Source organism: Coccinella septempunctata, chromosome 5 (genome assembly GCF_907165205.1).
Source record: "Coccinella septempunctata chromosome 5, icCocSept1.1, whole genome shotgun sequence".
In the NCBI taxonomy this organism is placed as follows: domain Eukaryota; kingdom Metazoa; phylum Arthropoda; class Insecta; order Coleoptera; family Coccinellidae; genus Coccinella; species Coccinella septempunctata.
Window position 1 is genome coordinate 9,814,664 of NC_058193.1, and position 20,304 is coordinate 9,834,967.

General features: G+C 35.9%; 1 protein-coding gene across 3 annotated transcripts in view; it reads left to right on the forward strand.

Moving 5' to 3' along the window:
* The window catches only part of LOC123314401 (ATP-binding cassette sub-family F member 3), a 154,975-nt gene that overhangs the window by 56,997 nt on the left and 77,674 nt on the right, over positions 1-20,304 (forward strand). The window contains exons 6-8 of one of the 3 annotated variants that reach the window (XM_044899684.1): positions 398-661; positions 18,950-19,153; positions 19,241-19,423. In XM_044899684.1, coding sequence (XP_044755619.1) covers positions 398-661; positions 18,950-19,153; positions 19,241-19,423 — 651 coding nt within the window. The remainder of the gene's footprint in view (positions 1-397; positions 662-18,949; positions 19,154-19,240; positions 19,424-20,304) is intronic. The other 2 variants (XM_044899685.1, XM_044899686.1) reach the window with 2 other exon arrangements.

Sequence of the window (20,304 nt, forward strand, 5' to 3'; positions counted from 1 at the left end):
CCTAAGAGTCTTTTCACACCATCGGGTTTTTACCCGACTTACCTGAGTTACATTGATATAGTGGGAGCTTTCACATGTGTTCAGGTTCACTTTCGCACCGGAAAACAACCGGATGGCACTTTCGGCGGCGCTTATCGTCGCAAGATTCGAGAGCTCGATGTGCCCACCGTACGGATAAACTCCGATGAATAATTCTTCATCCGGTTTTTTCCGGTAAAAACCCGACGGTAAAAATCCCTGGTGTGAAAGGAGTCGGTTTAGTAAAAAAGTTTTCATTTCAATTTCATAAAGAGAGTAAATAAATAAATTGTGATGTGATGATTTGTAAAAATGAATCTGAGTGTTGAAGTTACTGGATTATTCCTAAATTATATTCTGAAGATTACTGCTTTTTCAGGGTATTATTACAGGGTGCAGATATCACATTAGCTTATGGTAGACGTTATGGTCTTGTTGGCAGAAATGGGTTGGGAAAGAGTACACTCCTAAGAATGATAGCTGGAGGCCAACTGCAAATACCGTCTCATTTCTCAATATTGCATGTTGAACAGGAAGTCATAGGGGATGAGACACTTGCATTAGATAGTGTTCTACAATGTGATACTATAAGAGAGAATTTGCTGAAGAGAGAAAAGGAAATGAGCTTTCTTGTTAATTCAGGGTATGTTATTATTTTCTTCAAAAACCATTGAAATTATGCACTTGTATTTATCGCCTTGGTTATGCTTTGTGGGTGATTGTGCGAGTAACTAGATTCTTGTGTCTACATACAGGGTGTATTTGAGGTTTTTTTCAACAGAATTTAAAACTGGTCATACTAAATTCTTGAAAACCCGTGAGTGCAATGTGGTAACTGAACGAGAAGTAGAAGCCTGAACACACTCAATTTATCGAACCATTTATTAACTAGGACGACATGTTTCGATATATAAATATCATTTTCAAGTCCATTAAATGCTGGAAAATGTAACATAGTGAGCAAAAACTTAGAGGGCTGCCTGAATATATATAATTTTTTTGTAACGAATAGTTGTTTTTGTTGTTACTACATCTATTTCAGTTTCAAGCAGCAGTGTTTAGTTTGGAAATACTTATTAATAAGGTTCTTTCAAATAACATGCTTGGTCCTTCCTAAATAACGACCACAAACAAAAATTTATAAAATTCCATGTCAGAGAGACCAAAGACGTCAAGAATTCGGTCTAAAATTTAGGTTAGAAATGTGTATTGTTTGTCGTAGAGGAGGAATAATAATACAAATAGAGGGGGAAAATGCAGAAAAATTTCTGCGATGTTCGGCTGAAAACGAGCTGGTGTATTATTTTTTTTATTCATTTTATATTATTCACAATATTTTTTCTACTTTCAGTTTTTTCATATCATTTATTTATTTTGAATGAGTTTATATGTATCTTGCATGATATTTATATCATATTTAAGTTGAGGGTATCTATCCTTCAAATGCTTATATATTTCCAACTCTTCGACAACCTCCTGTCTGAAACCATAATTGCACTGATTCAAGAACTTAGCGTTATTAGACATATCAAATTCGTGCTCCTCCGTTTTCAGATGTGTGCAAAAAACGGATTTGTTGTTACTCGGAACCCTCTGGCTGGTGAGGTGCTCCTTCATCCTGGTTTCTAAAGATCTACCGCTTCTACCTCTATACACCGAGTTACAATCTGCTGTTCCACATCCAAGTCTATAAACCCCAGACTTTTTTGGAGTTGGAATTCGATCCTTATTGTCTACCAAATGTTGGAAGATGAGATTTTTCGGTTTGAAAGAGACCTCAACGTTAGAGAAACTCTAGAGGATCTTTGAGAGTTTCAAAGAAATCTTTCCATAACAAGAAATGCTCACAAAGTTTATCTGGCCCCGGTCAACTGGAGGAGAGGGTGTCTGTTGACTACTTCCAAGCAAATCAGCATTATCCACTTTTCGTTGATATTTGAGGCTCAAATTGTCCACTACCTGGGTATCAAAACCATTCTCCTTGGCTATGAACTTCAGGGTATGTCTTTCCCTGTCCACGAGATCATCGTCTAAAGGAGTCCCAACTTATGCTCTAAAGGATGGCAGGACAAGTTGTGTATGGTATGACTGGTCTGGGTAGGTTTCCTGTATGTATCAAACTTGATATATACAAAAACAAAATATTGGAAGACCATCATGAAGCGACTCAGATTTGATAATCCTTCCAGATAATCTCATTAAAGTTCATTCTGATAACTCTCCTAGAGCTGAAATTGACCGTTCAAACTTTGGATTTCATACTAGAGTACTAAACCTCTCGGGGGCAACTCTCAACAATGATGAATTTGAGCTGTTGAAGCTTGGTTTAAAATTCACTTTACCAGTCTTTAACAAAAACAAAATATTGGAAGATCTCATTATTTCATTCGAAACCATGCGTCTCGAATTTGATAATCTTTCCATAGTACGTAGTCACGTTATATCCCTACTTGATAATTTTAAGAAATCAAGAACTACGATAAATTTCCACTTCAGAAAACTTAAATCTGGTTTTGAAGGTGTCAAGAGAATAATCTGTTTTTTTCAAAAGCAGATGGAAATTGTTTGGTGATTATAAGAAGAGGTGATTATATGAATAAGGTTAAACAGTTTTCAGATGAGAATAATTTTGTACTGTCAGATCTTAACATAGTTGAGAAATACAACAACAAATTCAAAGATATGGTCAAACATTTCGGCTCTTTAATTTCTATTTCTGACAAGTACAATCAGTTCATGAATATGAATTTCCACCAACCTCGCCTTTACGAGCTCCCTTAAATACATAAAACTAACATACCCATAAGACCAGTGGGTTCCTTTGTTGGCAGTTTGGCATGTAGACTGTTCGATTTCCTCAACAGATTTCTTTCTAGGAATCTCAATTGCAAATTCCCATATAGCTTGAATAACAGTCTTTAATTGACCTCAAGGATGAGAGATTTCTCTACTGATGATCAGTTCTTTTTGGCCTCTTTTGACGCGACCAAATTGTTTACTAGCGTTCCCCTTGCTCAAACATGACAGATCTTTAAGAAAATGTTAGTAGACTCTGAGTTGTGTGAAGATTTCACTGATGGTCTCTTAAATCTTACAAAATTGTGTCTTGAACAGAATTTTTTCTCTTTTGATAACTCGATTTTCGTCCAGCCTGATGGCCTTGGTATGGACAATCCGCTTTCCCCATTGTTCGCGGAAATTTTCATGGTTTTCTTCGAAACTAAACTGTAGTAGGTGTTCGCAGTTCCCTCACAAAACGGAGGATTGCTCTTCCCCCATAAAATGCAGCAAATGTAATGGAGAACACAGAGACCACGAATGCAAAACTTATCTTCCCCCAAAGTGTGGAGCATGCGTCTCTACAGAACATGTAGCATGGTCAACGAAATGCCCCAAAAGACCCACCAAACCCATACAAGGAATTCCTAACGTAAAAATACGATCAATTAACAAGAAAAGTGCAGAAATAGACAAAACAAAAACCATAAACAGTAGAATACATTCTTCCTACACTATACATAACCACATAATAGAAACATTCATAAATAGGATTAATAAACCTAAGAATACAGATAGACAGCAACTTATATCAAAACTCCAGAAAAGATTTATAGATATCGATTGAAATTTATTCTGGGAGGATTCTGCATTTCTTCATAAACTTTTTAGGGTTTTCACTCCCAATCTCTGAAACAAAATCAATTATAGACCTTTACAAAATAAGTACCGTTTCAACTTTCGTTATTTATTTATTGAGAATAAGAATACAAACAGGTATTTCAAGCCAATACAGTATTCACAGATTCACATGGAAAAGTTGCAAAAACGTACAAAAAAACTTAAACCCAGTATTCAGTGATAAAACTTCTGGAAAAAACAATATAGTGGAAAATCCCCATTATCGATCTGCGAAACGGAAGGAAAAACATTTCCCTCGATCTCTCAGGAACTTTCAATACACTGATTGGAGAATAGAAGGAACCGTAAAAACACCGTTCAGTATTTTATATATCAGACACAAACATATCGTTAATTTTCCTGCGGTCCTGCAAGGTGAGCATGTTAAATCTCGAATAAGCTTCGGAGCAATCGTGGTCCACAATTCGGAAACTATTTCGATATGACAAACATCGCAGAAATTTATGTTGTACGCTTTCCAACCGCCTGATGTGACACTCATAATGAGGGTTCCAAACCGATGATGAAAAATTCAGTCGACTAAAAACAAAAGAATAATACAGTGTCAGCATAGTTTCATTCTTTCTAAATAATTTACATTGTCGAACGACAAAATCAAGCATTTTATTCGCCGATGAAAGCACGTTATCAATATGTTCGATAAAATTCAACTTTGCATCCAGAGTCACTCCCAAGTCGCGAATACTACTCACTTGCCGCAGTTGAATCCGGTCAATCAAGTAGTGAAATTGGAACGTGTTGATCCTTGTGAAAGAAATCTTGAAGCATTTATCCAGATTCAGAAATAGGAAAATTTCCCTGCAGTAATCGCTAAATCTTGTGACCTTTCGTCACACCAAAACGCAAAATACCCGGGCTGCCAAGCTAGGGTATCCACGGCTCACTCAGTGATGATGGGGTGGGTTCAATGTTCGGAACCGATAAAAAAGAGTAGGGCGCCAGGTAGATTTCTTTTCCCAGTAAATACCCTTAGGAACAGTAACAACCTCAAATCAAGAAACGAGTTGTACTGAAGGCAGCAAAGAAAATACACGGGTCTACTTGTATGGCTATAGTTGTATTGTACACCAAGGGGGGGTGTGTGGTGACTAATAATAATTGTAATACTTCAAAAAGATGGCCTTTAGACAGGGTCTTTCACGAGGAACCTCACCCATATTTATACGGGAAACTACTGAACGTATTTTCATGAAATTCAGCACTTATAAGTATTTTAAAATATTTTCAAGGCATGAGCACCTCCGGTTTTGCCGGAAATGACGTCAACTTCCGTTTTTCAAATTAGAACACCATTTTTTTATTGCAGAAATAGATTCCTTAGAAAATTTCAAGTTATTTTGATGTAACATTTTTCAGTTTTGGTTGGAAAATTCTCTCTGAGCGGGAAAATTCGAAAAAAAAAAAATCGAAAATAGAGCTCCGCTGAAACAAGAATAACTTCGAGGTTTTTGGATGGAAAATTTTCATTTTTGGGATTTTTCAAGATGTAAGATTGATGTATCCACTTTAAAAATCGAAATCGCGATTCATGATACAGGGGTGAAAAAATCGCTTTCAATGTTAGGGATGACAAAATCGTGAAAAATCAATTTTTTCAAATTAGAACCCCATTTTTTTATGACAGATATTGAATCTACGTTAAAAAATAATGTGAGTGTATGCATCACACCCTTGCCCTAAAATGGATATTTTCTGAGTTATTCACAAAAAACTGTTTTTCGTCTTGAATTTTCAGCTATTTCTTTTCCCATCACGCCAAAAAGATGAAATTTTCAGGAACTGTTATTTGAACCATGCTGTAGATTTTTCACCCCTTCTTGAAACCGACTTCAAGTTACTATTAGGAGAACCAAGGCAAACTCTCGCAGTTATAACTAGAGAAGATGCTCAAAGTTTTGACCGTTAATTTCTAGACATTTATTTATACGTCTCAGGAATGCTTCGTGCATTGCTCTTCTTATTTCATCGGGAGGAAGAGATCTGCAAAAGTGTTTAAAAACCAAATTGAGTTTCAAAACTATGAATCTAAAAATCTAAACAAACCTGAACGCATTTCTGACTCGTTCTATGCAGTCCTCTTTATCAGTCAGGGGAGTTGAGTAGACAATATTTTTTATCCTACCCCAAACATAATAGTCTAAAGGAGTTAAATCGGGAGAACGTGGTGGCCAAAGATGTGGACCATTGTTCGCCAACCATCGATCTTCAAATAGCCTGTAGAGGATATTTGACACATTGAGTGAATTGTGTGGAGGCGCGCCATCTTGTTGATACCATAAGTCATTATGGTTCTGTACTAGCGGCTCAATTATTTGAGTCAATATGTCAGAATATCTATCTCCTAAGGGAGAACATTCTTTAAATAACGCAAACATGTGTAGTGTTCTATCTTACCAGTTAAAGTCCCATCATAAATGTGAACATCGAGAATTGCATTATTTTTGATGGCGCAAAAAACATTGAAACTCCAGGTCTCTTGAAAGTTCCATTGTCTGAAGTAGTGGTTGTTCTCTTCATCCCAATAACGACTGTTATGCCTATCGAAAGAACCATTCTTTGTGAATTTAGATTCATCTGTCCAAATTATACAGTCCAAAAAGTTTTCATTCTCTTGAAATCGAATCATCATAGCTTCGCAAAACTCTGTTCTCCTGACGAAATCAGTTTCCTTCAAATGCTGTACCCTATTGAATTTATATGGGTGCATTTTATGTTTTTTTAATATTCTCCAAACACTCGATTGAGATAATCCTAGATCAATCTCGGCATCTTTGAGAGAATTTTGAGGATTCACACGAAAATATGCAAGAACTGTAATTTCGTTGTTCTCATCTTCTACTACACTTTTTTCTCTGCGTATAGTTTTCTTAACGAAAGATCCGACATTTCTCAAGTTTGTCATGGTTCTGTTAATGGCTCGGTTAATGGTATCTCTCGTTGATCTGGGTCGGTCAGGAAACCTCTCAATGAACAGTCGAATCGTTCTATCTACAACTTTATTACATTCTCCATGAAGTAGAATGAGATTTAAATAATCTTCATTGGTAAAATTAGGCATAGTGATCGATTTTATAACTTAATACGAATTATCACCAAATTAATAGTAAACACAAAATGCTACTGAATAAAGAGGAATTTGGCAGATGTAATTAATGATATCTATCATAAAAAAAAATGTAAAACATGGTAAGTTTTTGCATATGGTTCATAAGGAATTATTTATTTATCACTGGAGAGAAAACCGATGGCCGATTAGTTGAAATAAAGAGGTTTCCGATATAAATTCGAATCAAAATTCGCCATCTATTTAGGAACAACCTGTAACTTTTTTCTCTTGCATATTAGGGTAGTAAAATCTAAAACATGGTTTAAGTAACAGTTCCTGAAAATTTCATCTTTTTGTCGTGAAGGGAAAAGAAATAGCTGAAAATTCAAGACGAAAAACAGTTTTTTGTGAATAACTCAGAAAATATCCACTTTAGGGCAAGGGTGTGATGCATACACTCACATTATTTTTTAACGTAGATTCAATATCTGCCATAAAAAATGGGGTTCTAATTTGAAAAAATTGATTTTTCACGATTTTGTCATCCCTAACTTTGAAAGCGATTTTTTCACCCCCTGTATCATGAATCGCGATTTCGATTTTTAAAGTGGCTACATCAATCTTACATCTTGAAAAATCCCAAAAATGAAAATTTTCCATCCAAAAACCTCGAAGTTATTCTTGTTTCAGCGGAGCTCTATTTTCGATTTTTTTTTCGAATTTTCCCGCTCAGGGAGAATTTTCCAACCAAAACTGAAAAATGTTACATCAAAATAACTTGAAATTTTCTAAGGAATCTATTTCTGCAATAGAAAAATGGTGTTCTAATTTGAAAAACGGAAGTTGACGTCATTTCCGGAAAAACCGGAGGTGCTCATGCCTTGAAAATATTTTAGATTTCATCAGCATCGTGAAATACTTATAAGTGCTGAATTTCATGAAAATACGTTCAGTAGTTTCCCGTATAAATATGGGTGAGGTTCCTCGTGAAAGACCCTGTATAATTAACCAACATCACGTCGCTTGAGCTCAGGCGCAGCGCGAGGTTCTTCAGAACTCCCAAATGTACGAACAACACTAACATACGTTCAATTTAACTGCACAGAATACCAACGTCACCAGAATGACGTGCTCTAAATAAATTAATCTATAACTCATTCCACAAGCAATAGTATACGATAATAATGGCAATCTGTTAAGGTTTTACACTATAGACAGTTATCGCTAACGAAAAACAACAATATAATACGATATGCAACTTCTATAATACACTTGCGTGTCCTGAGAGTTCTCTCTCTCCGCTCCTGAATGGGGAGATGGCCTCTTCGGTATGAAATTCTACAAGGTTTCTGATGCTAACGGCTCCACTTGGACTGGATTTCACGAGTAGTTCTAGAAGACTCGACTTGGACTGACTATACTAGGATTTATAGGACTTCCCCCCTATACGAGGATTTCAAGGACTTCCTCCCTATACTAGGATACGTCTCCCTACATTAGGATGTCTACTAGGATACGTCTCCCTACACTAGGATGTCTACTAGGATACGTCTCTTTACAATAGGATGTCTACTAGGATACGTCTCCCTACACTAGGACCCTGTCGATACGAAAGAACGTAAGAACTTAATCCTCACCATATAAGGAAGAATCAATGACAACATAATGTATCACAAAAGATGGTTTTATACATACCCAGTTCTTCGGGGGAACTATTAAAATCTAACGTGAATCCACCAAATCTTTCCAAGCTCGAATATGCAATCAGACAGCCAGAACCTCGGTCCTATCAAAATCAACGCAGGATGCTTCCAACTAATTCTTCTAAGTCAACGAATTTCACGGCAATAGCTGGTTATGGAGAGAAAACAGCACACAATAATGAATTTGTAGAACGACGTACGACGGACATACCTGTATGAAGAAAAACTTCACGTGCCACAGCTAAGAAAGCTCTCGATCAATCCTCCTTAAGGAGATACGCCAATATAGAATGACGCAATATAATGATGTTTAAATTTTTATATGCTAATATAAACAGTTACAGCAACAAAAAAGAACATATCAGGCACTGCATAGAAAATAACTCCATCCAATATATGATGATGGTGGAAACCAAGACTAAACTAAAGCACAATGTAAAGTATAAAAACTGGGACACAATAATCGAACATGGTAATATATTGGACGAAAAAACTAGGGGAGGTTGCTTAGTACAGGCAGAAAAATTCTTATCAATTGGGAAATCTAACCCTCCACACCTCAACAATCCCTGGAATGAAGTACTACACTTCATAATACCATTCAAGGCCGAGAGGAAACATATATTTCTGGCATACATACTACATCATTCTAGCCAGTACATCGAGGAAAACTTACTGGTGAAAGCATCTCAATACGAATAATCCATGATTATTGGGGAACTAAATGTAAACAATCGGAGAAAAAAACAGCTAAAAACTTTACAAGTAACTCCGACTTTGTAGAGATATGCACTTCGCCTTTTCCTTCACGTTTTTAATGGAAAATAACAAGAGCACCACTCCAGACAGATTCCTGTGTACCAAGAACATCTTCAGAATATAAAGAATGTACAACTTACACCAGACTTAGGCTCTAATCACCTGTCAATCGAATTCGACCTAGACCTTGAATCTAACCCCCTAATTGGGTATATATAGTCAGAGTAGTCATACCTGAAACCAGGTATGACTACTCTAAGTGTCATATCGACAAAGTTAATGCCGAAATCTGAGCTAACAATCACCACGAATTACATCACATCGTTTATTAAAAACCTCTCGGAAATAATCAAGAAGCATTCTCCAAAGATTCAAGTCAAATATTACAGCCAGAAAATTCCATCCTATTATTGAGGCTAATCAAAGTTAAAAAACTTTGTATATGTATAATGTATAGGGAACTAACAATAAATGAAGATCCATCCATGAAGGCTAAATACAATGCACTAAATAAAGATATTCACAAACTCATCAACCACTACCGTTCTCATAAATATCTGGAAGTCTGCAGAGAAATAAAAAAACAAGAGGGGAAAACATACTGGAAAACTATTAAGAAACTAACCAAATACAACTTTCACTATACCACAGAAAGAAATTCATCCCAATTATCTTGATCCTTGTTTACGTAACATCTCAAATAATCTTTTAACGTTAAATGAGTTCTCTCGAGTGATCCGTTTGTTTCTGGTTGATATGGGGTGGTTAATTTATGTTTTATTCCTAGCATTCTATTCAATTGTTTTAATGTCTTGGACGTGAATTCAACTCTTTGATCTAATAATATTTTTCCTGGGAAGCCAAAATTAGTAGGTACAGAATTTTAAAAAGTGAATTGCTACGTTTTCTGCATGAATGTTAAATCATCTTGAAGAGTGAGAATAAATCTGTTGCCGCTTTGAGTTACTGGTAGAGGACCAACTATGTCCATTGGAATTTGTTTTGATGAGGTTGTCGTTATTTGCATTGGGCTTTAATTATTTCTAGAATCGGTTTTTGATAATTGACATGTTTGACAATTTCTGATATAATTTCTTATATGGATGATGAGCGAGTTGCTTGAAAAAAATAAGCGTTCCAGCAATTTTATAATACACGGCAGAGCTGAGAATGGCAGTACCAAAAAGGATCAAATGAGAGAGGACACAGTTCTTGTAAGCGAGTTGTTGAGGGAGTGTAATATACCTGAGCAAACAGTGGTACCTATCAGGCTGGGTAAATTTGATGACACCAGAGAATTGCGTTCCCGTCCCATAAAGGTTCGTTTATCGTCACCGGAGTGGGTTCCTCGGATCTTACGCAATTTCAGGAAACTCAAGTCTAAGTTTCCTAACCTGTCAATTTCCCCGTATAGGACGCCGCATCAGATGGCCGTGTTCAGGGCTGTGAAGACTGAGCTGGAAGGTCGTTTCGCTGCTGGTGAGACACAGCTCACAATAAAGCATATAAATGGGGTTCCCACCATAGTAAGTTTGGTGTCGGAAAACTGAGATGTCCCAATGGGGTTACTACATCTTCAGTAGATGATACTTGTGCTTCAACGGTGGGTGTTTCCGTGTACTATCAGAACGCGAGGAGACTCAATACTAAATTGACTAAATTTATGAAATCTGTTTGTGATTATTCATTTGATATTATTTGTATTAGTGAAACATGGTTAAGTGAGTCAGTTTTTGATGCAGAGCTGGTCCCTCCTGGTTACAGTGTAATGCGTTCAGACAGACAGTTTGATGTGATTGGTAGATCTAGAGGTGGTGGTGTGCTTGCTGCATTCTCTGATGATTTGGTTTATGAGATTTTGGATGTTGAATTTATAAGGGATCTCATTCCATTGGTCGATATCATTTTGGTTCGGTGTATTTTGCCCATTAGATTTTTAATTTGTGTTTTGTATGTGCCTCCGGATGTCTCACTTTTTCAGCTGGAAACGATGGTGACTGCTCTTGAGATTAATCTTCAGGGTGAGACAGTTATTGTTGTTGGTGATTTTAACGTTCCTGGGTTTTCTGGTTCCTCTTCTTGTCAGAAGTCTATACTGCTACAGAATTTCTGTGACCTTGTGGGTATGAAACAGCTTAATGCTGTGTTGAATAGGGATGAAAGACTATTGGATCTGGTTATGGTTGGTGGAGATCTTGATGTGATGGTTTCTCACTGTGAGATGCCTTTTGTTTCGGAGGATCCATATCATCCAGCATTGAGTATTGATTTGAGTCAATCCTTGCATGTCCGTCTGGTGAATTTTCCAAGGGGGTCGAGACAGTTTTCTTTCGATTTCAGAAGAGCAGACTTTTCTGCTTTGAATAATTCTATCTGTCGCTATGATTGGAGTGTTTTGGAGATGTTCAATGATGTCAATCTGGCCTTGGAATTTTTTTATGATAAGCTTTTTTGTTTTTTTCGTGAGCACATTCCTACTAGGTCGGAGCCTTCAATGGCGGGAAGATATCCTGTTTGGTTCAGTGCTGGTACTAGAAGACTAATCCGTCTGAAGAATTATTACCATACCAAATGGCGTTCCACGGGAGACAGAAGATACTATGACGACTTCAAGCGTTTGAGAGCGAGGGTCAAGTCTGAAGTTTCTTTGGAGTATGATGATTATTTGGCGGGCGTGCAGGATGATATCAGATCTGATCCAGCATCTTTTTGGAGACACATAAACAGGAAAAGGAAGACCACTCGGATACCCGGGGTAATGCGGGATGATGACAGCACGTATAAGGATCCTAAAGCTATAATTGATTCATTTGCATTTCATTTCTCAAGTCTAGGAGGGATACATGTCTCCACGAGTGAAAACTCATTGGATTTTGATCATTCTTCTCCCTTTGTCTTACCTAAAATTTCGGAGGAAGAAATTGAATCTATTATGAAAAAAGTTCCTAATAAACTAAGTACTGGCGATGATCAGATTCCTGCATTGTTGGTCAGGGAGTGCGCCTCTGCTCTCGCTTGTCCTGTTCATCTCCTCATTTCGATGAGTATACAAACATCGACATTCCCAAGCTTATGGAAAAGAGCTCGAGTAGTCCCGGTCTTCAAAAAGAATGACAAATGCGAGATCAAAAACTATAGGCCGATATCGATCCTCTCCAATTTCGCCAAGGTATACGAGGAGGTATTGTATAGAAGTATGCGTCAGGGTGTACAGTCCCACCTGGCTGAGGGTCAGTATGGTTTTATTTATTTATTTATTTATTTATTTAACTACAAATGAATACAAACAGGTACAAACCCAAAAACAGTATTCACAAATTCAAATACCATTACACTGTGCAACGAGAATCCACTCCATTAAATACTATCATTCATCTATTACACATTAACAAAACAAAAAAAAATATACACTTTTATACATATACTCATTTACATATACAATCATCAAAATACTCTACAATGATCAAAAGAAAGTACAGAAAACACGAAGAAAAAGAGTCAAACCGACCGACCTCATCAGTGGGAAAAGCCTTCCCTCAACCGTCTTTTCAGACGTCCAATAGAGAAGCTAAACAAATCAAAATCACAACAACGAATTGCTTCATTGCATGTTGTTAGCATCCTAGTTAGTGGGGAATTCTTCGAAATATTCGTTCTTTTAAAAGGAGGGTAGAAAAAATCCTGACGTCGCAATCTGAGATCTGGAACCGAAAATGGTATCTGCTGAAGGACATGTGACACCTGTGTTTTGTGCGAGCTATCACAAATCTGGCCACCTTATCACAGTATATTACAGAGACTGTAGATGATGGTGGTCAAGTAGATGTGATTTATACTGATTTTTCAAGGGCGTTTGATTCGGTGGATTTTGATGTGCTTCTCAGAAAACTGTCTTCGTTCGGTTTTTGTCCTGCTTACGTGAGGTTGATTGGATCCTACTTGAAAGGAAAATACAACTATGTTTTTTATAATGGTTTTCGGTCCTTTGAATATGAACTGGAAGCTGGGATTCCTCAGGGATCGAATCTTGGCCCTCTACTATTTGTGATATTTTTAAATGATCTGTTAAACTCCCTCGGATGCATGGCTTTGGCGTATGCTGATGATTTAAACTTGTTTCTGAGAATATGTGGTGTGGATGATCTGAGGATGCTCCAGTTCAGTTTGCAGATTGTCTGGGATTGGTGTAGGAGGAATGGGCTAAAATTGAATTTCCAGAAATGCTTCCAGATGTCCTACACTAGGAGACTCCAGCCCTTGGTTGCCAATTACTTCATTGGGGACCACTTTCTTGCACGTGTAGATCAAATACGCGATCTTGGTGTATTATTTGACAGTTCGTTGAGCTTCATTCCTCATATTAATGAGCTGTGCGCCTCTGCTTGTAGAACGCTGGGTTTTGTCTTTAGATGCTCTAAAGAATTTGATGACATAGAGTTATTTAGAAAACTTTATTTAACTCTGGTTATAAGCAAGCTAGAGTATGGTAGCATCATTTGGTTTCCTACGTATGATTGTCACTTAAATCTGCTTGAGCGTGTACATAGGAGGTTTTTCAAGTACGCTGCTTTCCGACAAACTGGTGTATACCCTGCTCGTGGAGCTGACCTTTCCTCCGTCATGAGAGAGATGAGAATATCATCATTGGCTGAAAGACACGAAAATCAGTGTGCAAAATTTGCTCGAAAGTTGCTGACCGGTGCTCTCGACTCTTCATATCTGCTGTCCAGGGTGAATGTTAACGTTCCAAGGTTGACCTCTAGATCTGCTCCTGTCTTTCGTTTGCCGACACCTCGCACTAACTTGTTGATTCGTGCACCAATTTATCGTGCGTGTAAAAGTGCAAATGACCTGAGCTTGAATATGTTTCCTTGATTGTTATGGTCAAGTGTTATCATTATTTTTCTTGTTTTTTTTTTGTTCATTCTTTGGTTGGTACATTGTGAGGAATTTTCTGTACATGTATATTATTTTTCAGGTTGCGAATTTTCTCATTTTGTTAAATATGTTTTTTATTTTACCCTGTAATTGGGAGTACTCCTGCTTATGATACATTCTTTCGAATCCTTGATGTCCTGGCAATAGGGAATCATGATAGTCAAATAATATTTGTTTGATCATATTTTTGTCTGTTATTGGCATTCTATCCTCTTCTAATATGTTATATTTGAAATCACGGAATAAGTGGAATAGAAGGTATCTTTTCTGATCAAATCATCTTGGGAATATCAGTTATTACAAACTTAGAACAATTGTTGAATTTCAATAAGGCTTCCAAGTCATACAGGGTTTCAAATAATGTTTCATATGTTGTGGATTCTGTGACGTCATCTTTCATAAATATCACATAGATTATTTATTCTGGATTAGTTTGTTTCTTTTTTTTTCTGTGAGTTTATAGGCATTGCCTAAACTCTTATCCCTGTTAATAATAATTTGTTCAGGTAGTTTTTCAAGACTTACTTCTGCAATTCGATTATTTTGAGGAATTATATTTGAAAAATGTTTGTACACGTAATCGGAGTATTCATTTCTTTCTGATTTGTCTGTTGAAAATGGAATTACTAAATTACGAATTCTATTTAGAGGTTTCTTCATCATTTTGGGTTCTGGAATATTCAAGTTCATCTGATGGAAATGTTTGAAATCGTTGAAGGTGAAATTTTCTGTTTCTTCACTCCTCTCCTCACACATTATAATCTGGAATTCTACTTAAGAAGTCAGCGTTTTTATTTTCTTTACCCTTTTTGTATTTTATTTCGAAATTATAATCTATTAGTAATGTTTGCCATCGTGCTAATCGTCCTGGAAGATCCGAACAATTTTTTAGATAAATTAAAGGTTTATGGTCCGTATAGATTTAAATATTACTGCTTCTAAATAAATAAGGTCTGAAATGTTCCCAAGAATCAACGATTGCTAATAATTCTTTTTCTGTGGTTGAATAATTTTTCTCTGTATTCGATAATGTTTTTGAATAATAGGCAATTGGTTAATCTTTTCCATGTTTTCCTTGCTTCATTTGATGCGTCCGTTGTTAAAATAAATGGTTTAGAAAAATCTGGGTGAATTAATAATGAATCGGTTGTTATTATGTTCTTCAGTTCAGAAAAAGCTTTCTGTTGTGATTCTCCCCATTCAAATTTTTTATCTTTCCTCACTAATGATATAATCATTTTTGCGTTGGTTGGTTCTTTTAAATTCTTAATAGCTTCAACTTTTTTTGGGTCTGGCTTTAAACCTTTATCTGGTATGATATGACCAAGTTGAGTAATTTCCTTTTTCAAGAATTCACAATTGTCTGGTTGCAGTTTTAAGTTTTAAATTATGTATTCTCAATTGATCTTCATCTTTCCTTAATTTTTCGTTATGGTCTTGTAAGGAGGAGCCATATACAACTCTGTCATCTAAATAACAAAAACAAACAATTCCTTGGAGTCCCGATAAAACGATATACATTAATCTTGCAAAAGTATTCGGCCGCTGATTTTAATCCAAATGGCATTCTATTTAATTCAAAATGTCCTGAAGGAGTACTGAATGCAGTTTTTTCTTTATCTTTTTTCGTTCATTTCGATTTGGTGAAAACCTGAGGCTAGATCTAATGTTGAGAAATAAATTGAGTTTCCTAACTGATCCAAAATTGTTTCAATATTGGGTAATGGATAATTATTTCCAACAGTTATTTCATTTAGTTTCCAATAATCTATCACTAATCTCCACTTTTTGATTCCTGAAGCGTCTGCTTTTTTTGATACAACCCAAACTGAACTGGAGTAGGATGAATGTGAATTTTGAATTATGTCTTGTTCAAGCATTTTATTTATTTGTGTTTTCACTTCTTCGTGAATTTTGGGATATCTATACATTTTTGTGGAAATTGGAACTTGAGTTGTCGTAGGAATTTTATGTTTCAAAGTTTTTGTTGAGGTGGGAAAATCTCCAGGTAGATGGAATAAGTCTGAATAATGATTACAAATTTACAATAAGGATTGTTTTTCTTCTGAATTCAAATGATTGGTACGAAGGTTTTCAAATAAGATGCTTTCTTTCAGTCGGCGTCATTTGCTCGGTGAAATTAATCATTATATCAGGAATTATTTCTTCTAATTCGAATTTCAATTTGTCAGCATCGATCGTTATGGTACTGTCTCTCAGATTCAGAATGGGTAGATAAGCCTTTTGTTTATTGTTCTTCACGAGTGCGTTTGGAATGAGTATGCCATAGTCGATTTTGCGGTTTTTAATCACACCTTCAGATAAATTAATTATTAATTAGGTTAACTTCAACGATCGTTTCCTTGCGTGGTTGTTAAGATTATTTTCTGAGGGCTCTTGTTTTCAAAGGAAATAATTGTGTCGTTGATGATTAAAGCTTTCTTATTATAATCAAATACTGCATTATTTTTCTGTAAAACAACACCTAGAATTCCATCATAACTTTCAAAACAAACTTCATGACTTACTACTACTTGAGTCATTATGGGAAATGTGAAATTTTCGCATTTAAGTTCCAGGTCGACTGTGCCTAAGGATAACATTGGTTGATTTGGATTTATTCCGTTGAATGAGACAATATTTTCACGATTTAATTTTGTGATATTAGGAATTTATGAATCATGTTTCACGAAAGATATCGCTGCTCCACTGTCTATTAGAAATTTTATCTTTTTGTGTGGTGAATTTTCGACATTGGATGAGATTACTTAGAGTTCTGCTCCGTAATGATTCATTCGAATGCCTCCATGGCCATTGGCCATGGTCCAACTCTGGGACATTCGGCAGAGTTTGACCTTTCGAGTTTGAAGAATCCTTTTCCACTTGATTGACTTTGGGATTTTGAGTATAATTATTTCGATTTTGTCTCTTTCAACAGTTTTCATAATTGTGTCCATTTGCGTTATGAGTATTATTGGAGGTTCCCGGCAGAGAATTATTGTTACGATAAGAGTTTTGACTTGATTGATGGTTGGAATAGACCTTGGTTTTTTGCGACAATTTTGTGTGATATGGTTTTTCATTTTACAATAAGAATTTATTTTTTGTATAATTAAGTATTTTTTCTTCTTGTAGGGGTATATTATAAGGTTCATTCAAATTGTCGATATCTCGAGCTCTTAACGTTTGAGATATTTTCGGTTTGCAATGAATAATGAATCTTCTCAATGCTGTTCTTTGAGTTGATTTCTTAATCGCGGTGAATTCGTCTGGTTCGGGGAAGATAAATATTCAGCTTTCTTTCTGATTCATCCCACTTCTGACACCAAAAATTCGTGTCGTATTCCTGCTGCGAACTTTTGGGTTTTTAAAAAGGTTCTTCTGACACCAGGTGGCTTTTTAGAGAAGACACCAAAACTCGAATGGTCGTTGGAATTGATTTAACTTGATTTATTTACTGTTATGGTTACAGGTCACCTTTACACTTAACTGATACTTATTTAGTCAAAACAGAACATAGAACTACTATACGTATGTATATGTGGTACGATTACTTGAGCGGAACTAACGTTCGGTATGACACTCTGGGCGGAACTGCCTCGCAGTTTGAGAAAGTCTCTTTTATATTATTTTAATACTGCTAATTCAGCAAAGTTATTTTTAGTAACAATAATGGTTTTTTTTGTATAGAACAACATGCATCCTCATCTCTTTTGAGATGCCACCAAATAATATCAATTCATTCAGGATGCAAGAGGAGTTTTAATTCATAAGTCATTCAGTTATTTAGCTTGTCTAATTACATAGAGTAGTCTCTATTCATCGTGGTAAAGTTTCCAAAATAAAGTTTATGTTTTCAAAAAGGGATTTTTCATCGTAAAAAATATAATTATATTTATATTGGTAGAATAACTGAAATAATTGCGAGATTTTTTTATAATTTGTTTTTCTTTCACTCAATATGAGCAGCAAATATTCAACCATTCGCTGCATCTAATTTTTATATAAACTAGCACTTTCTTTTCCGAAGTAATCAGCCAAATTCGAAGATCGTTTTATAACACGTGCCAGCATCGCGGTATCTACGAGAGTCAGATTTTGAACTGTTCTATTTTTTTTTTGTACATTTGGTCATAAGTATATTTCTGTCACTTGGTATCGAAATGAATCATTTCATAAAATCGTTTGGGCTACTAAATATAGAAAAAGATTCGTCTATCCTAAGTTTCCATTTTTATTTCCACGTAAACAAATCAACAGGCCAATATCTACTATTTACTGAAGAAATCCTCCGAGATCTAGCAGTTATAAAATAGTCAAAAGTTCAAATGAAAAGGCACATGATGGGGAGGCAATAGAAACATCTGTCTATTCCTCATATTACTTAAATTCATTGCCGCGATCGACTGGGCTTATGCCGCGATCGACCGGTTGAGCACCCCTGCCCTAAACGAAACCATATGGTTGATTCAGTCATCACGGGATAAGTTTTTTCCCATTGCTTTGCCATAATTCAGATAGAAATGATCTAGGGTTGTATTAGTATCTATTTCAGTAATAATTTTCAATTTTTTTTTCAGTGTTGTCATTTTGAAAATTTTGTATAGGTGATTTTTTGAAACGCTTTATTTTGACCAGTTCTACTTTCTGTTAAAAAAAGCCGCACCTTTGAATATACCATGTATAATTGTTCAAAACATTGGAGAAAATTAGTGTTCAGCTTGTATTACCTACTTAAATTTTCAGTATTCTTCTTGTTAATGAATCTTAAATGATATTATTTCAGTGCGTCCTCAGATTCAAATCTATCCTCTGAGCTGACTGAGATTTACAATCAACTTCAGAACATTGAAGCTGATAAAGCGCCAGCTAAGGCTTCAATAATTTTGAGTGGTTTAGGTTTCACACCTTTAATGCAACAAAAAGCAACAAAAACTTTTTCTGGCGGTTGGAGGATGCGACTTGCTCTTGCTAGAGCTTTGTTTTCAAGGTAAGTTTCATGGTTTCGCTAATTGAATTTCTTGTGTAGGAATAATTTCTTTCAGAAATTCTCACAATTAACAAATCTAATTTTTAGACCAGATCTCTTACTCCTTGATGAACCAACAAACATGTTAGATATTAAAGCTATCATTTGGTTAGAAAATTATCTGCAAAATTGGCCTACTACCTTACTAGTTGTATCTCACGATAGAAATTTCCTCGAAACTGTGCCAACTGATATTCTACATTTACATTCACAAAGAATTGATGCTTATAGGTGAGTCACCATTCCTCAATTGAATTAGAAGTTGATGAGGTGAGATTTATATATTGAAATCGTATAACATTGTATAGATAGTGAGTAATGCACAAAATTATATTCTCGATATTTACTATTTTGTAGAAAAAGGGTATAACTGGTCAATTGTTTATAACGATGGTTGTGCACCAAAAAAGGAATCCGTACTTAAGTACACAGGCGAGGCGTAACATATTGGTGGAAAACATGAAAACGTTAACGGTGTGAAATTTAAAAATTTTGTTGTAAATGTTGTCGGACGTGTTGATTCGTAGCTCTTGTTTATAACCGGTGCGGAACTAGCAACGGAATATTCATCCACACTTCTACCCCGGCGTACGCATACGCGTAGCTCACCATCTGATATGGTTTTCTAGATTTATATTGATGCACTTGATGTCAATTAGTCGATAGAATCCATTGACAAGCCGTAGGGGGGGGGGGGCAAAATCGGATATTGAAAATTGAAGTGAAATTTCTTTGAACTGTAGAAAAAAAATTAGCTATGGCTCACGATATGGAGTGGCTTTCTAGATTCCTAATGGTGCCTTTGATGTTAATTGATTATATCTATTGTCGGGCCGTAGGGGGACAAAATCGGACTTTGAAAATGTATTTATTTATTTATTTCAATTTAATAAAGGATGAGGACATGTCCTATAAAATCCTAATTTAACATAACATGAAGAAAAAAATCTAAACAGTAGAAAGTCACCCCAAACAAGTACAGAAAGAAAAATGTCGGAATCTATACCGGAAAAAAAGTCTCGTCTATACCACCCTTGAACACACTGAGAGAGCGTGACCCGACGACCTCCGTGGACACACCATTCCAGTTGCCGAATATGCGGTTGGCGTTG